Consider the following 20852-nt stretch of genomic DNA (forward strand, 5'->3'; position numbering starts at 1 on the left):
GGCACATTTAATTGTGTGGTGTTGCTTGAAAAAACAGACACAGACCCTGTGTTAATCTGTAGCGATAACTAAATCAAGAGATCATTGCAAGCTGAAACAAGAGCCCTTCTGACCAGTACGCTGTGCCCCAGTGGCTTCGTTATTTCTGGTTTCTGTTGGCTGCTTTCAGAGCCCGCAGGAGCTGATGTTTAAATGTTCACAAGTATAAAGCATCTTTTTTCTTCTCCTTTCTCCAGATACTGAAATGTTGAAGATGAAGAGGGTTTTAGAGTCGCTGACGTCAGAGAACGATGAGAAGGTAGTGTGCAGTGCGTCAGCAGCAGCTTTAACTCACTTCGAGTCATCATTGCAATGACATAATGTGTGTCTGTCTCCAGGAACGAAGGATTAAAGAGCTGGAGGAGTCCCTTAAAAAGTGCAAAAAGGTGCAGGAGCTGGTCAGAGGTCAGAAAATCTAACCTCGTAAATTTCAAATTTACTCACATTGATATTTACAGTTTTGTTGTTAAAACTACTTCTGCACTGAGTCAAAGCTGGATTTAAAACATATTTTTAGCTCCTTTTGGTTCTTAAAGTGTTCAAAATAAACATGTAAAACACCTAATTCTCCATTCTAAGAGAGACAGTTTTTGACCCCCAAAACCTGCTGGCGATAGAAAAAGGCATCTTCTCTTTTGAATAATAATTGCTAAAAAACTCTGGTGTACTTCACAAAGCTTCCTTTCGGTTTCTATCCATGATTATTTTCATAGAGCTGCAGGACTTTGTGTTGCCGTTAAAAATACATTTTCTCTCACTGTCAAAGTATGTGTAACTCAAGTGCAAAATACACCCCAAAACCGCCTGTTTGACTGTCAAAAGCCCTGTTTTCTTGTACTTTTATCCACAATGTTGGAATGCTTTTAACACTGCCAATGAACTTTGAAAAGGTAAGACTGATGTTGGTGGGTTTGTGCTTTATGGTGTCCCCGCTGACTGCCCTCACTGCTCTCTCAGAGAAGCTGAATGAAGATGACTACCACGATATCCCAGATGATCCCTCGGTCTCTGCAGCCATGGAGGTTGATCAGGTCACTGTGGAGTTGGAGGGGGAGGCAGGAAGGGGCTTGGGCGAGGTAAACACAACCTCTATCAAAACAGTTCTGACACAGGATGAACCCCAGACTGTGGACTTCCTTTATAAAAACTCAGTTTTGGCCTCCCACTCTGAAATTGTTTCTGCCAGGAATTCAGAAATTTGGTTCTTGCTGTTCTGTTGATGTCGGTGCATGCTCTGCTTTAGGAAAGTGTTTTTGCTTCATTATGCTTTTATCTGTTGTCTCAGTCTGTTCCATGCATAGCGGTGCTCTCTGAAATGAACGAACTGGACAGAGAGCGACAGCTTCAGGCAGCCGGAAGGTAAAACTCAAGCTTCCACATGTGATTGCTGTAATTAAAAGACATCGTTCTTTTTCTGCTTTATTTAGTTTCACGGGTCAAATGAAGTAATTTACATTTTGTGCACAAATATCAGTCTACTTCTAGGTGATGTCTGGGAACTTTAACCTTTCTCTAATCAGCGAAACATCAGCTTGAATAAATTTAGATTGTCTAAAGGTTGTGTGTTGGCGATGCTGTTTGCTTTTAGGGACGCAGCATCAAAGTGTAAAAGTTAAGTGTTTGCTGTTGTCGCTGAAATTATTCAGTCGTTTGAGTTAATTTCTTTCATCCCTGCGTTAGACCTCGGTGTGATTAGACTTTTGAGGTTATTAAAGGTTATTATGGCTGTGTTGGGAATCTGAGGCTACACAGGTTTCCCTACCAGTAACAAGAATAAAGGTGAAATTTGTACTGCACAGCATTAACAACAGGACTGAGTAGAGTCGAAGATTTGTGCCGACATAAAAGGTCTAATCAAGGGACCGATGTGAAAACGCCTGTGTGGGTGTACTTTGAGTGAGCAAAGGCTTTAAGCAGAACAATTTTTAGGTACATCGCATTTAAATGACTCTGTGAAACAATTGCTGCTAATTGCTGGTTAGCAGAATAGTAATTTAATGCATTGTACTGCACAAATTTCATTTTTTCCTTTCTTTTGGTTGATTTTTTTTTTAACACTTTAATTTTAATTATGTAATATTACTTCTACTTGATGTTAAGAACATTTCTAGATTATTAAACCATTTTTTTAGCCTGTGCTTGAGGCCTGAATTCTCATTGTTGTGATTTCAGTACCTTAGACATCCCAGAACCAAGCAGCTCAGCTGGAACCAGCAGCACTGATCAAGTAAGACAAGGCTATCTCTGATGTGCTCTGGCTGATTATACTGTTATACTTATTATTTCTATAATAATATATTCTATTGTTATATCAAAAATACTCATTACTATTTCTTTTTTTTTTAACATTTTGTACTAAGTAGTAGAGTAGATCCTCCTTGTTATGAATGATTAGGACCAGTCACAGGGTCCTCTGTGTAAGCTTGTCCTCCTCTGACACCTAGTGGTGCTTTTTTCCTGTGATTTGTGCTTTAATGCTTCTGTCTCTACATGTTTTTTTCCCCTTCTCATAGGGCCTAAATAAAACAGGACGTAGTTCTTCTTCTCCAACTAAAGGAAACGCCACAAGCGAGGGGAATTTTGGTACCAAGAAAGCCCGCGCTTCATTTGGCCGGGGCTTCTTCAAACTACGTGGAGGCAAGCAGACGGGCAGCGCCCCGAACCTCGGTGAGCTTTGCCATCTTGTAGAAGGCATTTGATTTTTTTTTCCCCTGTATTTGTTTATGTGTGTGTTTTTATTTTATTACTTATGTTCATGTTTCCTTCATGGCTCTGTAAATTGTGAAGATCGCAACCGGAGTGCCAGTGCACCTGTGTTAGGTACAGTGAAGCAGAGTGGCTTTTTGGCCTGCAGCATGGCAGCTGTGGGTGAGACAGCTGGATGCACTGAAGCCAGCACTGACACGACAATGTAAACATTTATCTTACATGAATCCTTGTCATGCTGGTCTTTCATAGAAACACTCTCCTGAAAAATGAGTGTTTCCCAACTTTTTTGTTGCTGTTGTTCATGACATCTTATGTTTATGAGTTTATAAATATAATTGTTTTCTCTTTCACTGTTTCAATATTTATATCCCAAAGATCTGAAGAGATAAAACCAGACTGAGTTGCAAGAAAAGTTGGAAACCACTAAAGGCTATTCTTTATTGGGATTTCTTTTTTTCTTCTCTCAACCATTTGCTTGCAGCTTACTCTGACGTGTTTCTATCAAAGTTATCACAAAAATATCCAGTTGTCTTTTATCCACGACATTAAACCATCTGCAATTATGCCGTTTTTAGTGTTTTTCCAGGTTACATTTCTTTTGCATTACTACTTTGTAAATGAGTAGATGTTTGCATGTGTGATGCTTCTCCAGTTTGTGTTGATTTCGTCCTGTTTGAATCCAGAGATCTCTGGAATCTCTGTGCTCATGGTTGTGGGTCATCCATGCTTGCTCCAGCTTGTATAGTCTCACATGTGTAATTGACTTTCACAGCTGAGACGGCGCACAAAGGCACAGAGCACCTCGACTTGGCCGGTGCTCCTCCACGGAAATCCCACGATAAATCGCCTCCAACGTCCTCGCCCGAAACCAAAAAGAAGTCCAAAGGGTTCAAGAGATTCTTTGGCAGGTAAGACTCAGCGACGCGTCGTCGGTGTTTGAGCTGGAGGAAATGTATCTTTGATCATTTCTAACGTAATTGCGATGCAGGTTAAAGAGGAGCCACTCTACCTCCTTCAACCTTGACGATGCAGCCGAGATGGAGTTCAGAAGGGGTGGAGTCAGAGCTACAGCCGGCCCCAGACTCGGCTGGTCACGCGACACCAAACAAATGTAGGCGTTCAAAAACCATTTTAGAACATCTTAATTATAAAATAAGTAAACCGTTATTGTATTAATTATTAACTGCTGCATATAAGGGCAAAACTACAAAGTGTTTTTCCCATTTGAGGGTTTTAAGAATGCTGTTTACTGATGTTCGTCCTCTCTCCTCTCAGTGCTGTTGATCTTCCTTTCTCACGGTGGAGCAAAGAGGAAGTTTGTGCGTGGCTTCATGAGCAGGGCCTCGGGTTTTATGTCGCGCAGGGTCAGAGCTGGATCAAATCAGGACAAACATTACTGCAAGCATCACACCATGACTTAGAGAAGGTAACGGTGACAGCAGTAGAAACATGTTGTCTATGTATACCAGAGGTGGGACCAAGTCATTGTTTTGCAAGTCTCAAGTAAGTCTCAAGTAAGTCTCAAGTCTTTATCCTCAAGTCAAGTCTCAAGTAATGTCAGGCAAGTCAGAGTCGAGTCTCAAGTCACTGGTGTAAAAGTTCGAGTAAAGTCACAAGTCTGAAATTTTGAATTTCAAGTCCTTTCGAGTCTTTAAAAAAAAAGAAAACAACGAAAAAATAATGTTGCAGTTATGCTAATTGTAAATATTAGACCATGTAATTTTAAATCTGTGTTTTTCTCAACACATGACAAAATAGTGAACTTAGAAAATATACACAAATTGTGAAATTGCACCTCTTTAAAATGCAGCTCAATTAAACCTAGCTCCAAGAATAATTTTCACCGACAGTTCTGAGATAAGCTGCATGTTATTCTTGGATGCGCTTGTAGGACCAGCTTTAAAATCGCATGACAAAAATATCATACACATTAAAAAAACTGCATCACCAACGTAGCCTGGACAACATTTGCTAGTTAGATGAAGTCAGCTATCTCATCGTAGCATATTTATATGCATATTTATAATCATACGGTTCTTGGAGTGAGTGCACACACTCATGAAGTTTAGTAACTTCAGGTCACTGCAACAAGCCCAGGTACAGTTTACCGACGGATGGGTGCAGGACCTTGAAATGCACCGTGTAGAACGAAAGACCATCGTACGTATCATAAGTTTACCAGTCTCACAAATCGTCTCCATAAATACACATTCGTTAACCGTTTATTAATAGGACCTTTGAGCTCAACGGTAATTAATTAGTAGTGGAAATAATTTCTGGTACGCGTTACAGAAATGTAGCAGTGACAATAATATTGTATGCTGTAATCGCACTGGGCAATTAGTGATACAAAACAACTGTTTTATCCTGTGAATAAAAGTATGTTTTTGTCAATGTACCATAATAACAGAAGCGAAACACAATATTGTGTCAGGACAATTCACTATTTATGCACAATAAAAACAATAAATAAAGGAGCATAGCGCGACAATTTCTGTTCAGCGCCAGACTTGCTTGTAACCTATATCACCAATTATGTTATGAAAATGACGCATTAACTACAACAGCAGACTGACCTTTGTGGAAATGCTTGGAGCAGACTAACATGTGAGCTGGAGTGTTCTGGGACGTTATATTTGGTCTTTGAATGGCTGCGATCCAGGCCATCCGTCGCCTCTTTGTTACTTCGGAAACATGGCTCGAACAATTTCTCTTCAACGACGTAATCCGATAACAACCGATTTCTTTACCCGTCGGCTTCCCGTGGCTGTCATGCGACCGGCTATTGCAGTTAATAATACAACAGCTTCTTGGCATTTTTGTGTTTCTTTTTATCGCTGTGTGACTGATTTCAATTGAAAGCCTGTGTGCGCTAGTACTTCTTGCCACAAGTTCCCAGAATCCTTTGCGGTTTTACCCCTGAATGACGTCACATTTTCAATCTCTATATAATATGTATGTTAAATTTTATATTTGGGGTGAAATATCAAGTCTTTTCAAGTAAACCGGTTCAAGTCCAATTCAAGTCCCAGGTCATTGGTGTAAAAGTCTAAGTCAAGTCACAAGTCTCAGAACATTTTTTCAAGTCAAGTCTAAAGTCATAAAATTAATGACTCGAGTCTGACTCGAGTCCAAGTCATGTGACTCGAGTCCACACCTCTGATGTATACATCTTCATATCTTCTTTTTTTATCTTTATACTTTTAGTGCTTATAAACCTATATATATATTTTAAAGAATAAATGAAGAAACAAGTCTAATTATGCCACTTCATGTGAATTACACGATTTGCTAAGTTTCTACTAAAACAGGCAGAATAAACGTCACACTATGTTTCAGGAGCTGGGCGTGAAGCACCCTCTGCACAGGAAGAAGCTGCAGCTGGCCCTGCAGGCTGTCGGATCAGAAGAAGAAGATCTGAAGGGCAAACTAGACCACAACTGGGTGACGAGTGAGTGTCGTCGTCTCACGGCCTGCACGTATCATCTCCATTAGCTTTGATTCAAACAGGCTGTTTGTTTTCAGGATGGCTGGATGACATCGGTCTCCCGCAGTACAAAAGTCACTTTGATGAGGCTCGAATTGATGGACGCACGCTGCACTACATGACAGTGGTGAGCTCCGTCAGAGCTTTTAGATTTACTCTTATTAGAAAGTTCAAAAATAGCTGTTCTTTAATATTCTTTCTGATTTTTGTGTGAATAAGTCATTCGACAGGTGACGTGTGTAGGTGGTAACTCTTTGTTGTTATCCCAGGAGGACCTGCTGTCTCTGAAGGTTGGCAGTGTTCTCCATCACCTCAGCATCAAGAGGGCCATCCAGGTCCTCCGCCTCAACTCTTACGACCCCAACTGTCTCAGACGCCGTCCCTCTGATGAGGTATCACGCAGAAGTCCCAACCCAACCTTCTCTTTTGCTTTAAACCCGTCATTTTTAAAATTTAATTATTAATTTCTTTCCCTCGTCGTCCAGAGCAACGTCACACCAGCAGAGATCTCGCAGTGGACCAACCACAGAGTGATGGAGTGGCTCCGCTCCGTGGACCTGGCGGAATATGCCCCCAACCTGAGGGGGAGTGGTGTTCACGGAGGGCTGATGGTGAGCATTATATACACAAAAATAAACACAGGAGACAGAATAAACTGTGGAAACTGCAAATTAGAGGTCACGAAATGTGTAACAGAGACTGTAAAGAGCTGAAAAAGCAGTGCCTTCATCAGGTTTGAATAAGCTGTTCCACCTAAGATCATTTTTCCTCAAGTGCTGCATATTTCTTTTATATAATCACACTAAATGGAGCCTGCTTTGGTGCTCAGTGTGCAGAAAATGCATTCAAAGAAACTTGGCAGCCGTTATTAAAAGGTTACTGGGGAAAAGAACCCACAAACCTAAATATGAGCAGTTTCATGCAGGAACTATTTTCTTTCTAGTATCTAAGAACCGACAAACTAAAAGGAAACGCTTACAGCTCAGCTGAGAGGGATGTCATAAATGTTTAGATGCCTTCAGTCTCATTAGTTTGTGCATTTCATCGCAGGAGAATTGATTCTTTCTTGTGATATACTTTGCATAACTGCATCGGAAAATAATTCCTATACAAGACTACTCAAAGCAAAGGGAAAGACTTCACGACTGGGACATAATTGAGGTGAACTGTCTTTAAAGCAACTGCAATCATTTACATGTCAGGCTGTCTGTTTATTACTTCACTAGCAAAGAGCACACGGTGAACTGCCTACATTTCTGACTTTAAGCTTCTGTCTTTTAACAAATAATAATGATTAAGTCCCCTCTGCTGCTCTGCGTCATTCATACATACATTTTTATTTTTTTGACCTTGCACCGCGATGTTTCATCTGCCTGTTCTGAAGGTGTTGGAGCCTCGATTCAATGTGGAAGCTCTCGCCCTTCTGCTCAACATTCCTCCCAACAAAACCCTGCTGAGACGCCACCTGGCCACCCATTTCCACCTGCTCATTGGCTCCGAAGCGCAGCGGCTCAAACAGGACTGTCTGGAAAACCCAGACTACATTGTCCTCACAGCAACGGCCAAGGTCAAGGTAACTGCACGCTGTTTCACAACAAACCCTCCCTGCTACAGAGAGGAACTTATCATTATTGCAGACTCTAAACAGATCAGCGGTACCAAAACTGGCAAACCAAAAGTAAAAAAGTAAACCTAGCAAAAAAAAAAAGCCTCTCAATTCTTACAGATCTGAACTTCTGTGTTTTTTCACCTCTTTGGACAGCAGGCTGTATTTAAAGCATGGATGGTGAAACTGAAGCTATTCCACACTTAGTAGCCTCTTGTCAATCATAGAGTAGCCACGCCCTAAAGCATAACATGCTTTGTCTTTTTTATGTTCATATAAGATGTGAAACTTGCAATTAAGAGCATGATCATAAATCAAATAAGCAGTACTTTCATTTTCCCAGAGTCTCTTTTATATTAATCTCCTGCATACGGTCGGCAAACCTTTTAAAAGGGAAGCATCTAAATGAGAAAGTAAATAAGCTCTGTTCCCATAAATATCAAAGCGTTAAGCCCAGTAGAGTTTCCCAACACTAATAATACTTTTAAATAAAGTAGCTGTTTCTCAGGACATGAATGAGCTTGTCTGCTACTTGGAAGGTCGGCAGTTCAATCCCCAGCTCCTCTAGCCTGAAGTATACTTGGGCAAGATGCTGAACCCTGAGTTCTCCCTGATGCATTTATTGGAGTGTGAATGTTAAATGTGATGTGTGGGTGAATGAGGCTTGTAGTAAATACAGCAAACGCTCATGTTACGAGCTGGCCATCTGCTAATTGTGTCCTTTATCCTCCTTCAGCCGAGGCGCTTGTCGTTTGGAGGTTTTGGCACTCTGAGGAAGAAACGTCAGGACGACGGTGAGGAGTACGTGTGCCCCATGAATGTGGAAATGCCAAAAAACAGCAGCTTCCAGACTAGCGCCCAGATCTACGAGGATAACCTTGAGCACCTGGAACAGGTACACACTTTCCCAGTTACACTTATTTGTAACACAATAAATTAGTTTTGTTTTTAAGTGAATTTGAGTTGATTCTGTCACTTTTCACAGATGGAGGACTCTGAAGGAACCGTCAGACAGATAGGAGCCTTTTCTGAGGGAATCAACAATCTGACGGTGAGAAGCTGACCTGCTCCGGTGTGATCACACAGAACACGCTGTCCATCGACTACACTGAACGCTGTTCTGTGCTCCTGTGTTTCAGAGCATGCTGAAGGATGACGTGTTTTTCCGGGAAGTGTCGGCGTGCCCTCCAGAGTATGATCCCTCAGAAATGCACAGTAACTCAAACATCTGATATCAGAGCTCCGCAAGCTTCATGGAAAAAGAACGAACTGTGCAAACTTCATCCTGTGGTCTATCTCTCTCTACCGCTGATCAGCTTTTGTAAGAGAACATGTCAGACTAACAATATTTCCATCTTTCACATGTACACATCTATATTTATTGAAGCTGTCCAAAATGTAACATGTGAACTGAAAATGCAAAGTGTTCTCAAATTAACATACCTCTTTATGAATTTTGTCACTCATGCCTTTGTTTTTCAGTATTCGTGTGTTTCAGCCCGTATTTGAAAGGGCTTGTCTTCAGTTGTGTTCACTGATTCTGTTTGTGAGAAGTGCTTACATTCAAGGTTATGATTTTATTTGAACACATGTTAAAATTGATGCCTCACAGAAATCGAGTGAGGCAGGGCGAGCAGCATTTTTGTGTGTGGTGCTCACAGAATTGCATTTTGACCCAGTTGAGCGTTGTGCAAGCTGAAGGCTTTTTGAAAAATTACTTTCTTCAAATCCTGATTTGTATCCAGGCTCTCTGGGGCACCAATGCTGGACGAAGTGCTGTGGCTATTTTTTGGGGTTAACATTTTACTGTGAGCACCACCACCTCATAACAGATCAAGCTACTAGTATCTATGGATGTTAAGCTATGTGCTTACACTATCAGTTAGAACCGTGAGGGCACTGTTATGCTACAACGTGTGATATATAGACTGGGAATGGGGGAACAGGCACACCTGGCTCAAGGAAATCACTGTTCACCACTAAACTAGTAGGGATGGTCTTTTAAAAAAACAAACAAAACCCATTAATATCAAATGGTCTTCTCAGTCTTAATATATATTTTCCCAGCGGAAGAAGCACACCTAAAAACATTAATGACTGAGAGATTAGATGTTACTGTCAAATGGGAGAAATTTAGAAAGCCAAAGATGACTTTAGATAAAGTGAGTAAGCATCAAAGACTACTCGAATAGTTCCTGGAGACCAATATATTTTAGCCAGTGTATGCCCATGCCTACTAGCTTAGTAAAGAAGGACATTCTTTTTAAAAAAATAAAAATTACTGCTTATTTTTGTTTTCGCACAGTTTAAATAAAGGTCATGTGAGTTGGGGAGCCATCTGCTTCCTCTTGTTTACAGTCTAAGCTAATCAGCGCCTGGCTGACTGGAGTGTCACATTAACCGTACACACACGAGTGTGTTTCCCTGAAGTGTCCAGCTCTTCTGTTTCAGATACAGTTTAATGCAGCTTGCAGGAAGGCTGGATATTCAACTCTATTAACATCCGATCCCTGCCTCAATGCAGACTGCAGTCAATCTTTCCTTAAAAGAAAATGGACAAATCTCTGCTCACACATACCATTTGTGGTTTTATTCTGTTTTTAAAATGTTTTGTTAATAAATGCATTTCTTTTTCCCTGCAGAAAGTGTCTTCATTTAATCATGGTAGAAGCTAAAATCCACTTGTGACCTACATGATTCAGAAACGATGATCAAAACACCAATAGTTCAACAGCATTGTTGCTTTATGATCCATAAACACAAGCAGCCACTTTTTCCACACTTTCAGAAAACAAATCAGTAACCACGCTGTGTTTGACAAATCACAACGGAGCAAATACTGACACGTCTTGCGTGACAACAGATAAGCAACAGGTATAGACTTGTAACACGTTCCCAACACCCATAACGGAATAATCTATTATTCTGTATTGAAGTGAGTGATCACAATTCTTGTGGCGTGCATTCAATAAAATCTTTGCAGGTGTTTAAGGCACTCAGAAAGAACAGCCAGTAAACCTCGAGTCTTCTAGTAAAACCAAAGTGAAGTCATTTTCAAGCCAAACATCCAGAAACTTCATATCCTATCATAAAATCCTTATTTCACATCCCATTTCCCCCTACACATTCACAACCTCCTACCAAACATACAAGAATTGGTCCAAGCTGTGATTCTCTTGCATGATAAATATGTCATATTTAAATATAGTGCAATACCCACTGTAAATATGACAGCTTTAATGCTTTCAGGGTAAGGAAAAAAAAAAAAGACAACTGGATGGACGATGTCTAAAATGTGAACCTGCGGCTGTCGGCATGGCCGACTTTATCCAGGTTAGGGTTGCAGGCAAACTGGATCATTGGTGGAGGTCCGCACATCAGGATGAGGGTCTCGTTGCTGGGAGGCGGCAGGTGTTCCCTCACCATGTCTTCACTGATGAAGCCTTTGCTGTACTCCCAGTCTGAAAGACAGAAAAGCCTGAGGTTAAAATGCTGCTCAGAATTAAAGGGTGCAAAGTGGGGCATTTTCAGTGTTCAGCAGCGACACCTACTGGTGACCATCTATAAGAGCAACTTTATCTGTCATATCATTACAGCCTGTACAAGCCACCACTCAGGCATACATTCAGATACAGTAACAACTGTGGTTATTGTGCTTGGTTCTTAAAAGTCAAACATAACCAGTGTCTAAGCAGATATTTACCTTAGGCTACGTTCACACTGCAGGTCTTAATGCTCAATTCCGATTTTTTGATCAAATCTGATTTTGTCTGCTTGTTCACACTACAAATAAAATGTGACAGCAAACGCGCTCTAGTGTGAACGCTCAAAGCGGCCTGCATGCGCAAAAGAAGACGTCACACACAACACACTCTGTTTAGACTCAGACCAAACAATATTGTTTGACTGATGGCCCTTAATAATAATAATGGATTGGATTTATATAGCGCTTTTCAAGGCACCCAAAGCGCCTTGGGTGAATGAATGCCACTATTCATGTGAGAGTGAATGCCACTATTCATTCACTCTCACATTCACACACTGGTGGAGGCAGCTACAGTTGTAGCCACAGCTGCCCTGGGGCAGACTGACAGAAGCGAGGCTGCCATATCGCGCCATCGGCCCCTCTGGCCAACACCAGTAGGCAAGTAGGGTAAAGTGTCTTGCCCAAGGACACAACGACCAGGACAGAGAGCCCGGGGATCGAACCGGCGACCTTCCGGTTACAGATACATAATAATGTAAATAACCTAATAATTATGCTCATTGCTGCTTTAGAGGAGCGGTGCTTCAAAGGATAGTTGCAGATTATACAGTACAAATAAAATGTTCACGTTTCTCCAACGTTGTCTTCCCAACAGTTTCACTGACATCTACACCGGATGGCCAGGAAGCGTTCGCGATGTCTTCTCCGGAGCTGATAATTGGCGTCTGTCTTGTGTCAGTGACGTAAAAGACGGATTTAATGCGACATGACCGTTCACACAGCAGTCGCTTTCTAAAACATCGGATATGTATCGGATTCAGTACCACATACGAAAGTGACCCAGATCGGATTTGTGCCGTTCACACTGTCATACCATGATCGGATATGGGTCGCATAGGGTCCAAAAAAAATCGGATTTGATGCGCTTTCGCCTGCAGTGTGAACGTAGCCTTAGATGGCATTACGCTGGCCTCCAGTAACACCATGAGGAGTTTAAGTCATTTTTGATCAGGTTAGGTCCTTCAGCATGCACATTAAACATATATAAGGGACTGCCTTAATTCATATGTGCAATATTACTACAATTAAAAACATCGTCTCAGAGTAATTAAGGAAAGAAAAAAAAAAAGGCTGGACTATTGTAATTCATTATAATCAGGGGTTTTTTTTAAAGATGAAAAGCTGGATGCAGTGAGTACTAGCTGGGAGTAGAAGGACAGCTCCCTGTTTAATTTAAGATTTAAAATCCTTCTCCTCACATACAAGGTCCTGAAGCCTGATAGAACCTTATTAATCCTAACAGAGCTGCTCTCAGACTACAGGCTTACAGTTTCTAAAACTCTTAAAATTTCTAAAAGTTCACACACTCTACTTTTAAGATTAGTCTTAAAACTTCGATCAAGCTTATAGTTACAGCTGGATCAGGTGACCCTTAACCTTCCCTTAGTTACGCTGCTGTAGCCTTAAGCTGCTGGGGAGTTTCCCATGATGCACTGAGCATCATGTGGTTCTTCACCTCAACTCTTTTCACTCCCAGTGAGTTTATACAGCACTACTGTGTTTAATCATTAAACTAACTCTCTCTCTCTCTCTCTCTCTCATAGCTGGCCTTTTTTCCTGCTAAGCGTGTATTTTGAACCACTATCAAAAAATGAACCTATATTTTACCAGGATATTAAAAATGTAATCTTTTTGGTGCAAAATCAGCAATAATTATCCAAGATTTTAAAAAAACCTTCCTGTAAGCCTGAGATTTTCCTTAACCCAGAAAATTCAATTAATAACATCACTGATTATAAAACGAATCAATATTTGTATAATCATGTTTCAATCTATAGATTAGTGGTTAACACATTCACAGGTAGCATGCTTGCTTGCTTGTTTTCAGTTCTGATGTTTGACTCTGCTGAACAAAACTACTAGCTTGATCATTTCTCACATTAAAACCACGTACTGGACATTTTTTTGTTGTTGTTAACTAAAAATGATTCTTATCCAGCAATGATATACAACTTCCTGGTGACAACAAATACGTGATCCTTCACTGCGACCAAAGAACATTGAACAATTTCTCATGCATAACCACAAATGAACCAGCAAACCTCTCGGCCTCGTTGTGGCCACTCACCCATTGAAATTTGCCCTCAGTGATGCTGGTGACCTTTTTCCGTATTTAGCCTGCGGTGATAACTGTGTATGAACTGTGATCGATTGAGTTTTTATATCAGAAGTTAAAAACTAGACCGCAAAAATTCAAAGAACACAGAAAAATTCAATCTGTTTTTGCACATTAATGTAGAAGTTTTGAAATGTAGGATGCATACAAAGTACATAAAAAGTTAAAAATTTGACTTTAGCCTGCTGCGTCACATTTTGAGAACGTGCAAGAGTACTAATACTTCATAGATGCTCTCACATTACAAGACATAATAGTCATTTTCATATGCAATTAACTTTCTAAGATTACATTCTTTCTTACACCTGTCAGGTAAACAGTCTGTCTTCAACCTGCCAATACAAATACAAACATCCATGTAATATCATGGACTGTGCTAGTGGGCGATTACTGCAGCTAATAAACCGGGGTAATGAGAAGATGTGTACAAAAACTGGAAATAGTTCCTGTCTGAAATAGTTAAAGTTCACATGTGAAGGTGGTTGCTGTTGGAGGACTCACTTTCAGGTGCTCTGTCAACGGTGAACCACAGCTTGAACCGGTCCGGGTGGCTGACCTGAATATCTTCCAGCTCCGGTCGCAGAAGGATGTCTTTCTCAGTCTGAACACGGGAAGAGACGATATTTTTAAACTACTGCGTGAACACAAATTTATACTCCAGTCCAGGTCAAATGTTATCACATAGTAAATATCCTCCTGACTGCAAACATTAGATTGTGGTTCATAAAACTCACCTGGTTGGCAAACAGCAGGTGACACACCGTTTTGTCATCAGGATCTTTCATTATTGCTGTGACGAGCTGCAGCATGGGAGTGATGCCTGTAATAACACCCAGCACAGGCTCAGGTTACATTAACAGAGCTCCTTTAAATACAGGGCTGTATGTGTGCTTTGGTCACAGTCGGACCTCCAAGTTCGATTAAATGAAATGTTTCTAAAAGCATAACTTTAGTTAGAATTTATACAAATTTACCAAACCTAAACCTCTCCAACGCAATTCAATTCAGGCGTTTTTATCAACTTAAAGAACAAAAGATACTTAAAAGGCACTTCGTACTTTAAAGTAAAGACCCTACAGTGTGTAACGCCTGTGTGGATGATGAGCAAACAGCCCAAATAAACTTTGGAACAAATAGAGCACAGAGGAAGGGGAAAAAATGTCATCGTATTTAGAAAAGGTTGTAAAAATGGCTTTTATAACCTTTAATGCTACATTACATGTCAGCATCTCCCAGGTCAGTGTTTGCACATTAGTCTAACATGTCTCTGGTTGGAGACTAGCAGAAGACAAATCTATTCTGGGTTGCATAAAAAAAAAAAAAAAAAAAATAGGCGGAAAAATAAAACAATAACTAAATATGTGGAACTGTCTGATGTGGCAGTAAGGGAGCAGACCAAAGAACGCTAAATTAATATCTTAAGAGATTTCTGTGGCACCAAATTCAATCCATACAAATGCCATTTTTTCAGCCGAGCACTGTTGGCACAGAGGTGAGCAGTGAGCCAGACCACTTTACCCAACATCGGGTTATGACTTCACTGATGCAGTGGAAACTTTGGCTCAAACACTTATCAGATCTGACATTCATACTCCCCCAATTACCTTAACAGTTATTATTTCATTACTGTGGCTCCAATGCAGCTGCCTCGCTCTCTCTGTGGTGGTCAATGCTCTGACCACTCTATAGTATCTGGTTGCATGAGTAACACCTACTCAACTTATAATATCTACAGAAACTGTCCACATGTCCAAATAACACTTTGTTGAATGATTTGTGTTGGAGTTTTGTAAAAATTTAGACATCAAGACTCCATCTTCAACTAATGATAAACACCTTTATTACTAATAAGCAGCATCAGCCCTAAAAACAAACACCACCTGAGTCAAACAAATGAAAAAAACCACCCTCGGTCCTGACACTGAACAGCTCCCTCACCTGTGCCTCCAGCGATCATGCCCAAATGCTTGGCAGTCTTCATCTCAGCTGGGGACTTTTTATCAGGCTGAATGGCAAAAACACCTGCAGATGCAAAGTGAGAGTATTAAACCAAGCTGATAAAGCTGATTCACCTACTGTGTTCAGTTATGCTGCTCACCTTTGCCCTTGTAAACGAGTAAGCCGCTGGGTCCTCTGAAGTCAATTGTGTCGTTGATCCTGAGGCTCTCCAAGTACTGACTCATCTTCCCGCCCTCTGGGAATTTTGGATTAATGTCTTTAAAGTAAATCTGAAACAAATGGAGGAATTCATGTGAAACAATCAACACCTTCATATATAAAAACTAAAATGCACATGAAAACAACCTTCCTTAAATCTTTACCTTCACCACCAGGTCCACAAAACCTTTGTCATCATCGCTGGACACTGGTGTGTACGGACGGACGACAAGCTTCCCGTCTATCTTTGCCGAGAGATAGATGTGCTGCCCTGAAGACGAAAACAAACACGTACTTACCATCAACGTCACCCATTTCATACTATGTGACTCAAACAATGATAATTCACCATTACAGCAAGTATTTCCTGCTTTAAAGGCTCTGTAACTGTGAGAGGGGATATCTCTAATAGACCTCAGGATTGTGACGTCACCAATGCAATGCATTATGGTAAATGGCCTGTATTTGTATAGCGCTTTACTAGTCCCTAAGGACCCCAAAGCGCTTTACACACACTCAATAATAATAATAATGATGGATTGCATTTATATAGCGCTTTTCGGGGCTGTACAATTCCACTATTCATTCACTCTCACATTCACACACTGGTGGAGGCAGCTACAGTTGTAGCCACAGACTGACAGACAGAAGCGAGGCTGCCATCTGGCCATCACCAGTAGGCAGTAGGTGAAGTGTCTTGCCCAAGGACACAACTTGGCTCGAACCGGCAACCTTCTGGTTACGAGACGAACTGCCAACTCTTTGAGCTAAGTTATCAGTCATTCACACATTCACACACACTTGCAAGCCACATTTTAGCCACAGCTGCCCTGGGGCGAGGCTGCCAGACACAGGCCCTCTGACCACCAGTAGGCAACGGGTGAAGTATCTTGCTCAAGGACACAATGACAGAGACTGTCGGAGCCAGGGCTCACACCGGCAACCTTCTGATTACAAGACGAACTGCCAACTCCTGAGCCACGATCGCCCCATTATGGGACTGAGGTTCATGCAACTCCAAGTTGATGATGAAATATATGGAAGCAGCAACAGCGTAACACCTCAGACACACAGTAGTCACCGTGGATTAGGGCTGCTCAATTAATCGAATTTTAATCACGATTACGATCTGGGCTTTCAACGATCATTAAAAATGACTGAGCCAATTATTAGCCCCTCCCTCATTTATCCGCGACACCTTAAAGGCCGGTCCGTGAAAATATTGTCGGGCATAAACCGGTCCGTGGCGCAAAAAAGGTTGGAGACCGCTGATTAAGAGGACCCGAGGGAAGCTCGGAAAGCTAAGCAGAAGTTATTTGGAGAGGAGAGTGACTGCCATTGGTTGAAAAGAGAGGTAAAAAAAAAAAAACTTCAGTGGTGTTGCACACTATTTTATATTATTTTTTAAAGTCATTATTCAATACATTGTTATTGTTAACCCTTTAAAGCCGTCAGAGCAGCACGCTCTGTTTTGTGTAACTATTTTTAAATCCCTGTAGAACCTGAACCGTGTAAGCTAGCGCAATAATTTGTTTTGCATATGAAACTTACATCTTATGCCATCAGCTTGTCCTCGGTCACGGTTTCCTTCCACATAAATTGCATAAAAAGCGCTTGCAGGAACAAAAACATAATATTCCAGAAACACGCTTTGCCGATCCGATCAGCTGTTCGTAACACTTCCCACATTGAAACAGACGTCACCGCTAACTATCACATGTCCGCCATTTCCTGCCCGAAACCGGAAGTGATGTCATTTTCGCGGAAAATGTAGTTTTTTTTTTTACTTGTAGGCCTTAAAAGCCTATACTGGTCATGTTTGACTTTTCTGAATAGTTTCTGGGATGCTTAGAACTCGAATTGCACTGCTGGAAATAGTTTATTTTGATGCACCTGCTGTTTTCTTTGCAAATTTGCATCATAGGATTGTTTTTGTTTTTCCTGCAGTGTATATAAAAATTGCTGTATCTCCAAAATAAAACTATGAAGACACTCAAAATAAATTTCCTGTTGTTGTAAACTAGTAGAAATTAACATATATTTCTCCAAGTAGAAATATATGTTAAAAAACAAAAACAAAAACAATTTTCAATTTTTTTTGTAGTTTATTGCACTTTTTTTGCAATTAATGTAGTTACTATGGACTTAATGCATACATATTATTAAAATATGGGCTATAACAGTTGTATAGCAACTTGAAATGCTCCCACAAATGGCACTACAACATGTAAAAAAATAATATAAGCTCTGGCGGACTTGGTTCTATAGTAGGTCTTAAAGGGTTAAATAAATATCGTCAAATAATCGAGATCTCAATTTCAGTGAAAATAATCGTGATTATCATTTTTGCCATAATCGAGCAGCCCTACCGTGGATACCTCTGACCGACATCGATGCAGAACAAAGGCACTACAAGCTCCTGCACCTGCTGCAGCACTATAACATGAAGTGCTGTAACAAAACATTGAGCAGTAATAAAAGACATGAAACTGCTTCACATCTGAACGACTTATTTTTTAACATTCTCATCACAGTTTAGTCCAGCTACAAAACAAAGCATGCAGGGTTGTCATTACAGCGCAATTATAAATGTCAAATAAAAAGGTGTACTTTATAAATGTGTTCAACACAACGTTGAAAAAGAGAAAATATTACAGAAAAGTATTAAATATGAACTCAAATCAATTGTATAGAGTGTCTTTAACCTCCTAAGACCTGAACTCTTCCATGTCATGCATTCCTAATTTCGCTTTGATATTTGGGAATATTGGGACCCGATGAATGTACAAACAAAGAATCACCGGATTTAAAAAATTTTTTTTTTACCCTATTTTTGTTTCTAAGAAAATTGAGAGCCACATATAAAGACATTCGTTTTAAATTTTGATAAACAGAGGCAGTATAATGTCCTCGTAAGTGGAAATCAGGCCCTTGTAGAGGAAAATTTAGTATTTTGGTCTAGACAACCCAAAATGTGATGTCCACATAATTGGATGCCAGGTTAAGAAGGTTAAGGGTAAGTGATGCATGTGTCACAGAGCCATGGCTCAGCAGCTGAGAGAGCATGGCCGAGTCTAACAAGTCTGAATGTGAGCTTGAAGCCATGCACAATTCTTAAGTTGTCTGAGGTTTAGGCGCTCACCACAAACAGCTTTTTTAACAAAACACTAGGCAACTTGAGAAACTGTACCTCCTAAAAATAAAGTGACAGTTTGTGCTCACATATCAGCCCCTCCTAATAACACTGCTTTGCCTTTTCGTTTACATTCAGTTTGTATCACAGGTTTAGGTGTCTTCCTCCTTATCACCTGCTGGCATCTAACTTCGTTTCGGTTTGGCATGAACTACGCAGAATGCATTGCCATTCCCTATCTCCAAATAGGCACTACATCAGCTGTTTAAACCGTCTGTTAACCAGGGGTGGCCAATCAGAAGAAAACTAGCTTAAACAGAGATGGAAAGGAGCTAGAACAGATTTTGAGATATGCAGTCAAACCTCCGGCAGTGATGATATGCGTGAGTGCGCACACTTACCAATAGGGAGACCAAGGACGTGTTCAGGGGATGGCAGTGCAAAGCGAAACTTTCTTGTGTCATGGCTGACAATCTTTAAAAAAAAAAAACAAGAAACAGACAGAGCAGTGAGCGTGAACGCATCTGCTGCGTTTGCAGACAAGTTTCATTCTGCAAGCACTCAAGTGTGCAGCGTTTGAGCGGTTACCTCTTTATCTATCAGGCGCAGTGCATACTTAATGTTGGGGTCCTCTAAGGTGATGGCAGGTCTCTTCTTTTGGAAGAGCAGCCTGAAGATGAGGTTGATGATGCTGTCAAAGCCACCTCGGATCAACTGCGATAAAAGGTCAAACGTGGGAGAATGACTCAGACCACCAACTCCTAGCATTAGCTACCAGCTGTCTGAGTACCCTGCGGGGCGTTGCCTGGATTAAGTCGGGTTTTTGTTTTTTTGTTTAACACAGACACCAACAGGGAGAAGTGAGTCATGAAGATTCCTGTGGGCAGGCCCGAAACAGCGCTCAGGATAACTTAGCTGGGGAAAAACTGAATGTTAGCGAATATTAACCGAGCTAATGCATGCAAATTAGCTGGCGTAAAAGCACCCTGATAATTTTCCATTGATGTATACTCACGCCAATGATGTAGGAGAGCATTTTCAGGCCGGGAGGACAAATGCAAAATACTTTGTCAGTATAGCGCGCACACCCCAAACGAGTTCAAGGCAACTAATTGTGACGGAGGTCCAAGCCGTCAAGTAAGGCTGTCGAGTCAGCCAGGAAGGATAAATACATCCGGTTTTAGTTTTCAAAAACAAAATTCCGTTTATATGAAAATTAAACCCAGTAGGCTAATTATAAAATGAATGGTGGATATTAATATTTTGGTGCGCTTCTATGTGTATTTGAAGCTGTTTTATGTCAATTTCGTCGAGATTTGGACTGAATAATCGTACAGTAAGCATGTAAACACTCAGCTTCCGGTAATACAACGGGCTAACGTTCACTAACTTATCAAAGCCGAACCTCAAACGTCACTTCCACGTAAAAGACATGTATTTTCACAATAAAACGCTGAAACGATAATAATGATAAAGCATTAAACTGCGCACAATTTTTCTAAGCAAAAAGAGAAGCTAGAAGAGAACAAAACAAAACACAAAACAAGATAATAGCATCCGAAGGAGACTAATCAGAATTAAAAAGTGTGGCTTTTGGTCATACGGCAGCAAAATGAGTTTAACTAAATTGATTAGTTAAACACAGAAACACAAATGACGACTTTATTATTATCCTAGTTTATGTATGCAAAATGGATATTAACCCAAACCTAGTGAAACTGGTTAAACTTAACTAAATAAATAAAAAAACCGAAAGCAGAATACAAAACTTTCATAATTCTGCTATGTAGATCTCACTTCCTCTTTTTCTGTTGTTCACGTTTCATGTAATACAGTTAT

General features: G+C 40.6%; 2 protein-coding genes across 4 annotated transcripts in view; one reads left to right on the plus strand and one right to left on the minus strand.

Annotated features, from left to right (window-relative positions):
- ppfibp1a (PPFIA binding protein 1a) overlaps window positions 1-10486 on the plus strand; it is a 31351-nt gene extending 20865 nt beyond the window's left edge. For both annotated transcript variants that reach the window (XM_026146495.2, XM_026146496.2), the window contains exons 9-25: window positions 237-298; window positions 378-444; window positions 997-1115; window positions 1325-1398; window positions 2212-2266; window positions 2553-2706; window positions 3521-3656; window positions 3737-3859; window positions 4024-4174; window positions 6088-6199; window positions 6274-6362; window positions 6505-6627; window positions 6721-6846; window positions 7620-7808; window positions 8578-8736; window positions 8827-8892; window positions 8981-10486. In XM_026146495.2, coding sequence (XP_026002280.1) covers window positions 237-298; window positions 378-444; window positions 997-1115; window positions 1325-1398; window positions 2212-2266; window positions 2553-2706; window positions 3521-3656; window positions 3737-3859; window positions 4024-4174; window positions 6088-6199; window positions 6274-6362; window positions 6505-6627; window positions 6721-6846; window positions 7620-7808; window positions 8578-8736; window positions 8827-8892; window positions 8981-9073 — 1898 coding nt within the window. In that variant the 3' untranslated portion in view covers window positions 9074-10486. The remainder of the gene's footprint in view (window positions 1-236; window positions 299-377; window positions 445-996; window positions 1116-1324; window positions 1399-2211; window positions 2267-2552; window positions 2707-3520; window positions 3657-3736; window positions 3860-4023; window positions 4175-6087; window positions 6200-6273; window positions 6363-6504; window positions 6628-6720; window positions 6847-7619; window positions 7809-8577; window positions 8737-8826; window positions 8893-8980) is intronic.
- Window positions 10487-10567: 81 nt separating this feature from the next.
- On the minus strand, window positions 10568-20189 carry cyb5r3 (cytochrome b5 reductase 3). Of its 2 annotated transcripts, none has more exons than XM_026146498.2 (9): window positions 20029-20189; window positions 19602-19727; window positions 19415-19487; window positions 16045-16151; window positions 15822-15951; window positions 15662-15745; window positions 14458-14543; window positions 14225-14324; window positions 10568-11302 (listed from the first exon to the last, which is right to left on the minus strand). In XM_026146498.2, the coding sequence occupies exons 1-9, from the start codon at window positions 20047-20049 to the stop codon at window positions 11130-11132; spliced, it is 900 nt and encodes a 299-aa protein (XP_026002283.1). In that variant the 5' UTR covers window positions 20050-20189; the 3' UTR covers window positions 10568-11129. The 2 variants fall into 2 exon arrangements, with proteins under 2 accessions (XP_026002283.1, XP_080147978.1); XM_080291852.1 differs by having other exon boundaries at window positions 19602-19928; window positions 20029-20114.
- Window positions 20190-20852: the final 663 nt, after the last annotated feature.

The sequence above is a fragment of the Astatotilapia calliptera genome, chromosome 17, assembly GCF_964374335.1.
Source record: "Astatotilapia calliptera chromosome 17, fAstCal68.1, whole genome shotgun sequence".
Lineage (NCBI taxonomy): Eukaryota > Metazoa > Chordata > Actinopteri > Cichliformes > Cichlidae > Astatotilapia > Astatotilapia calliptera.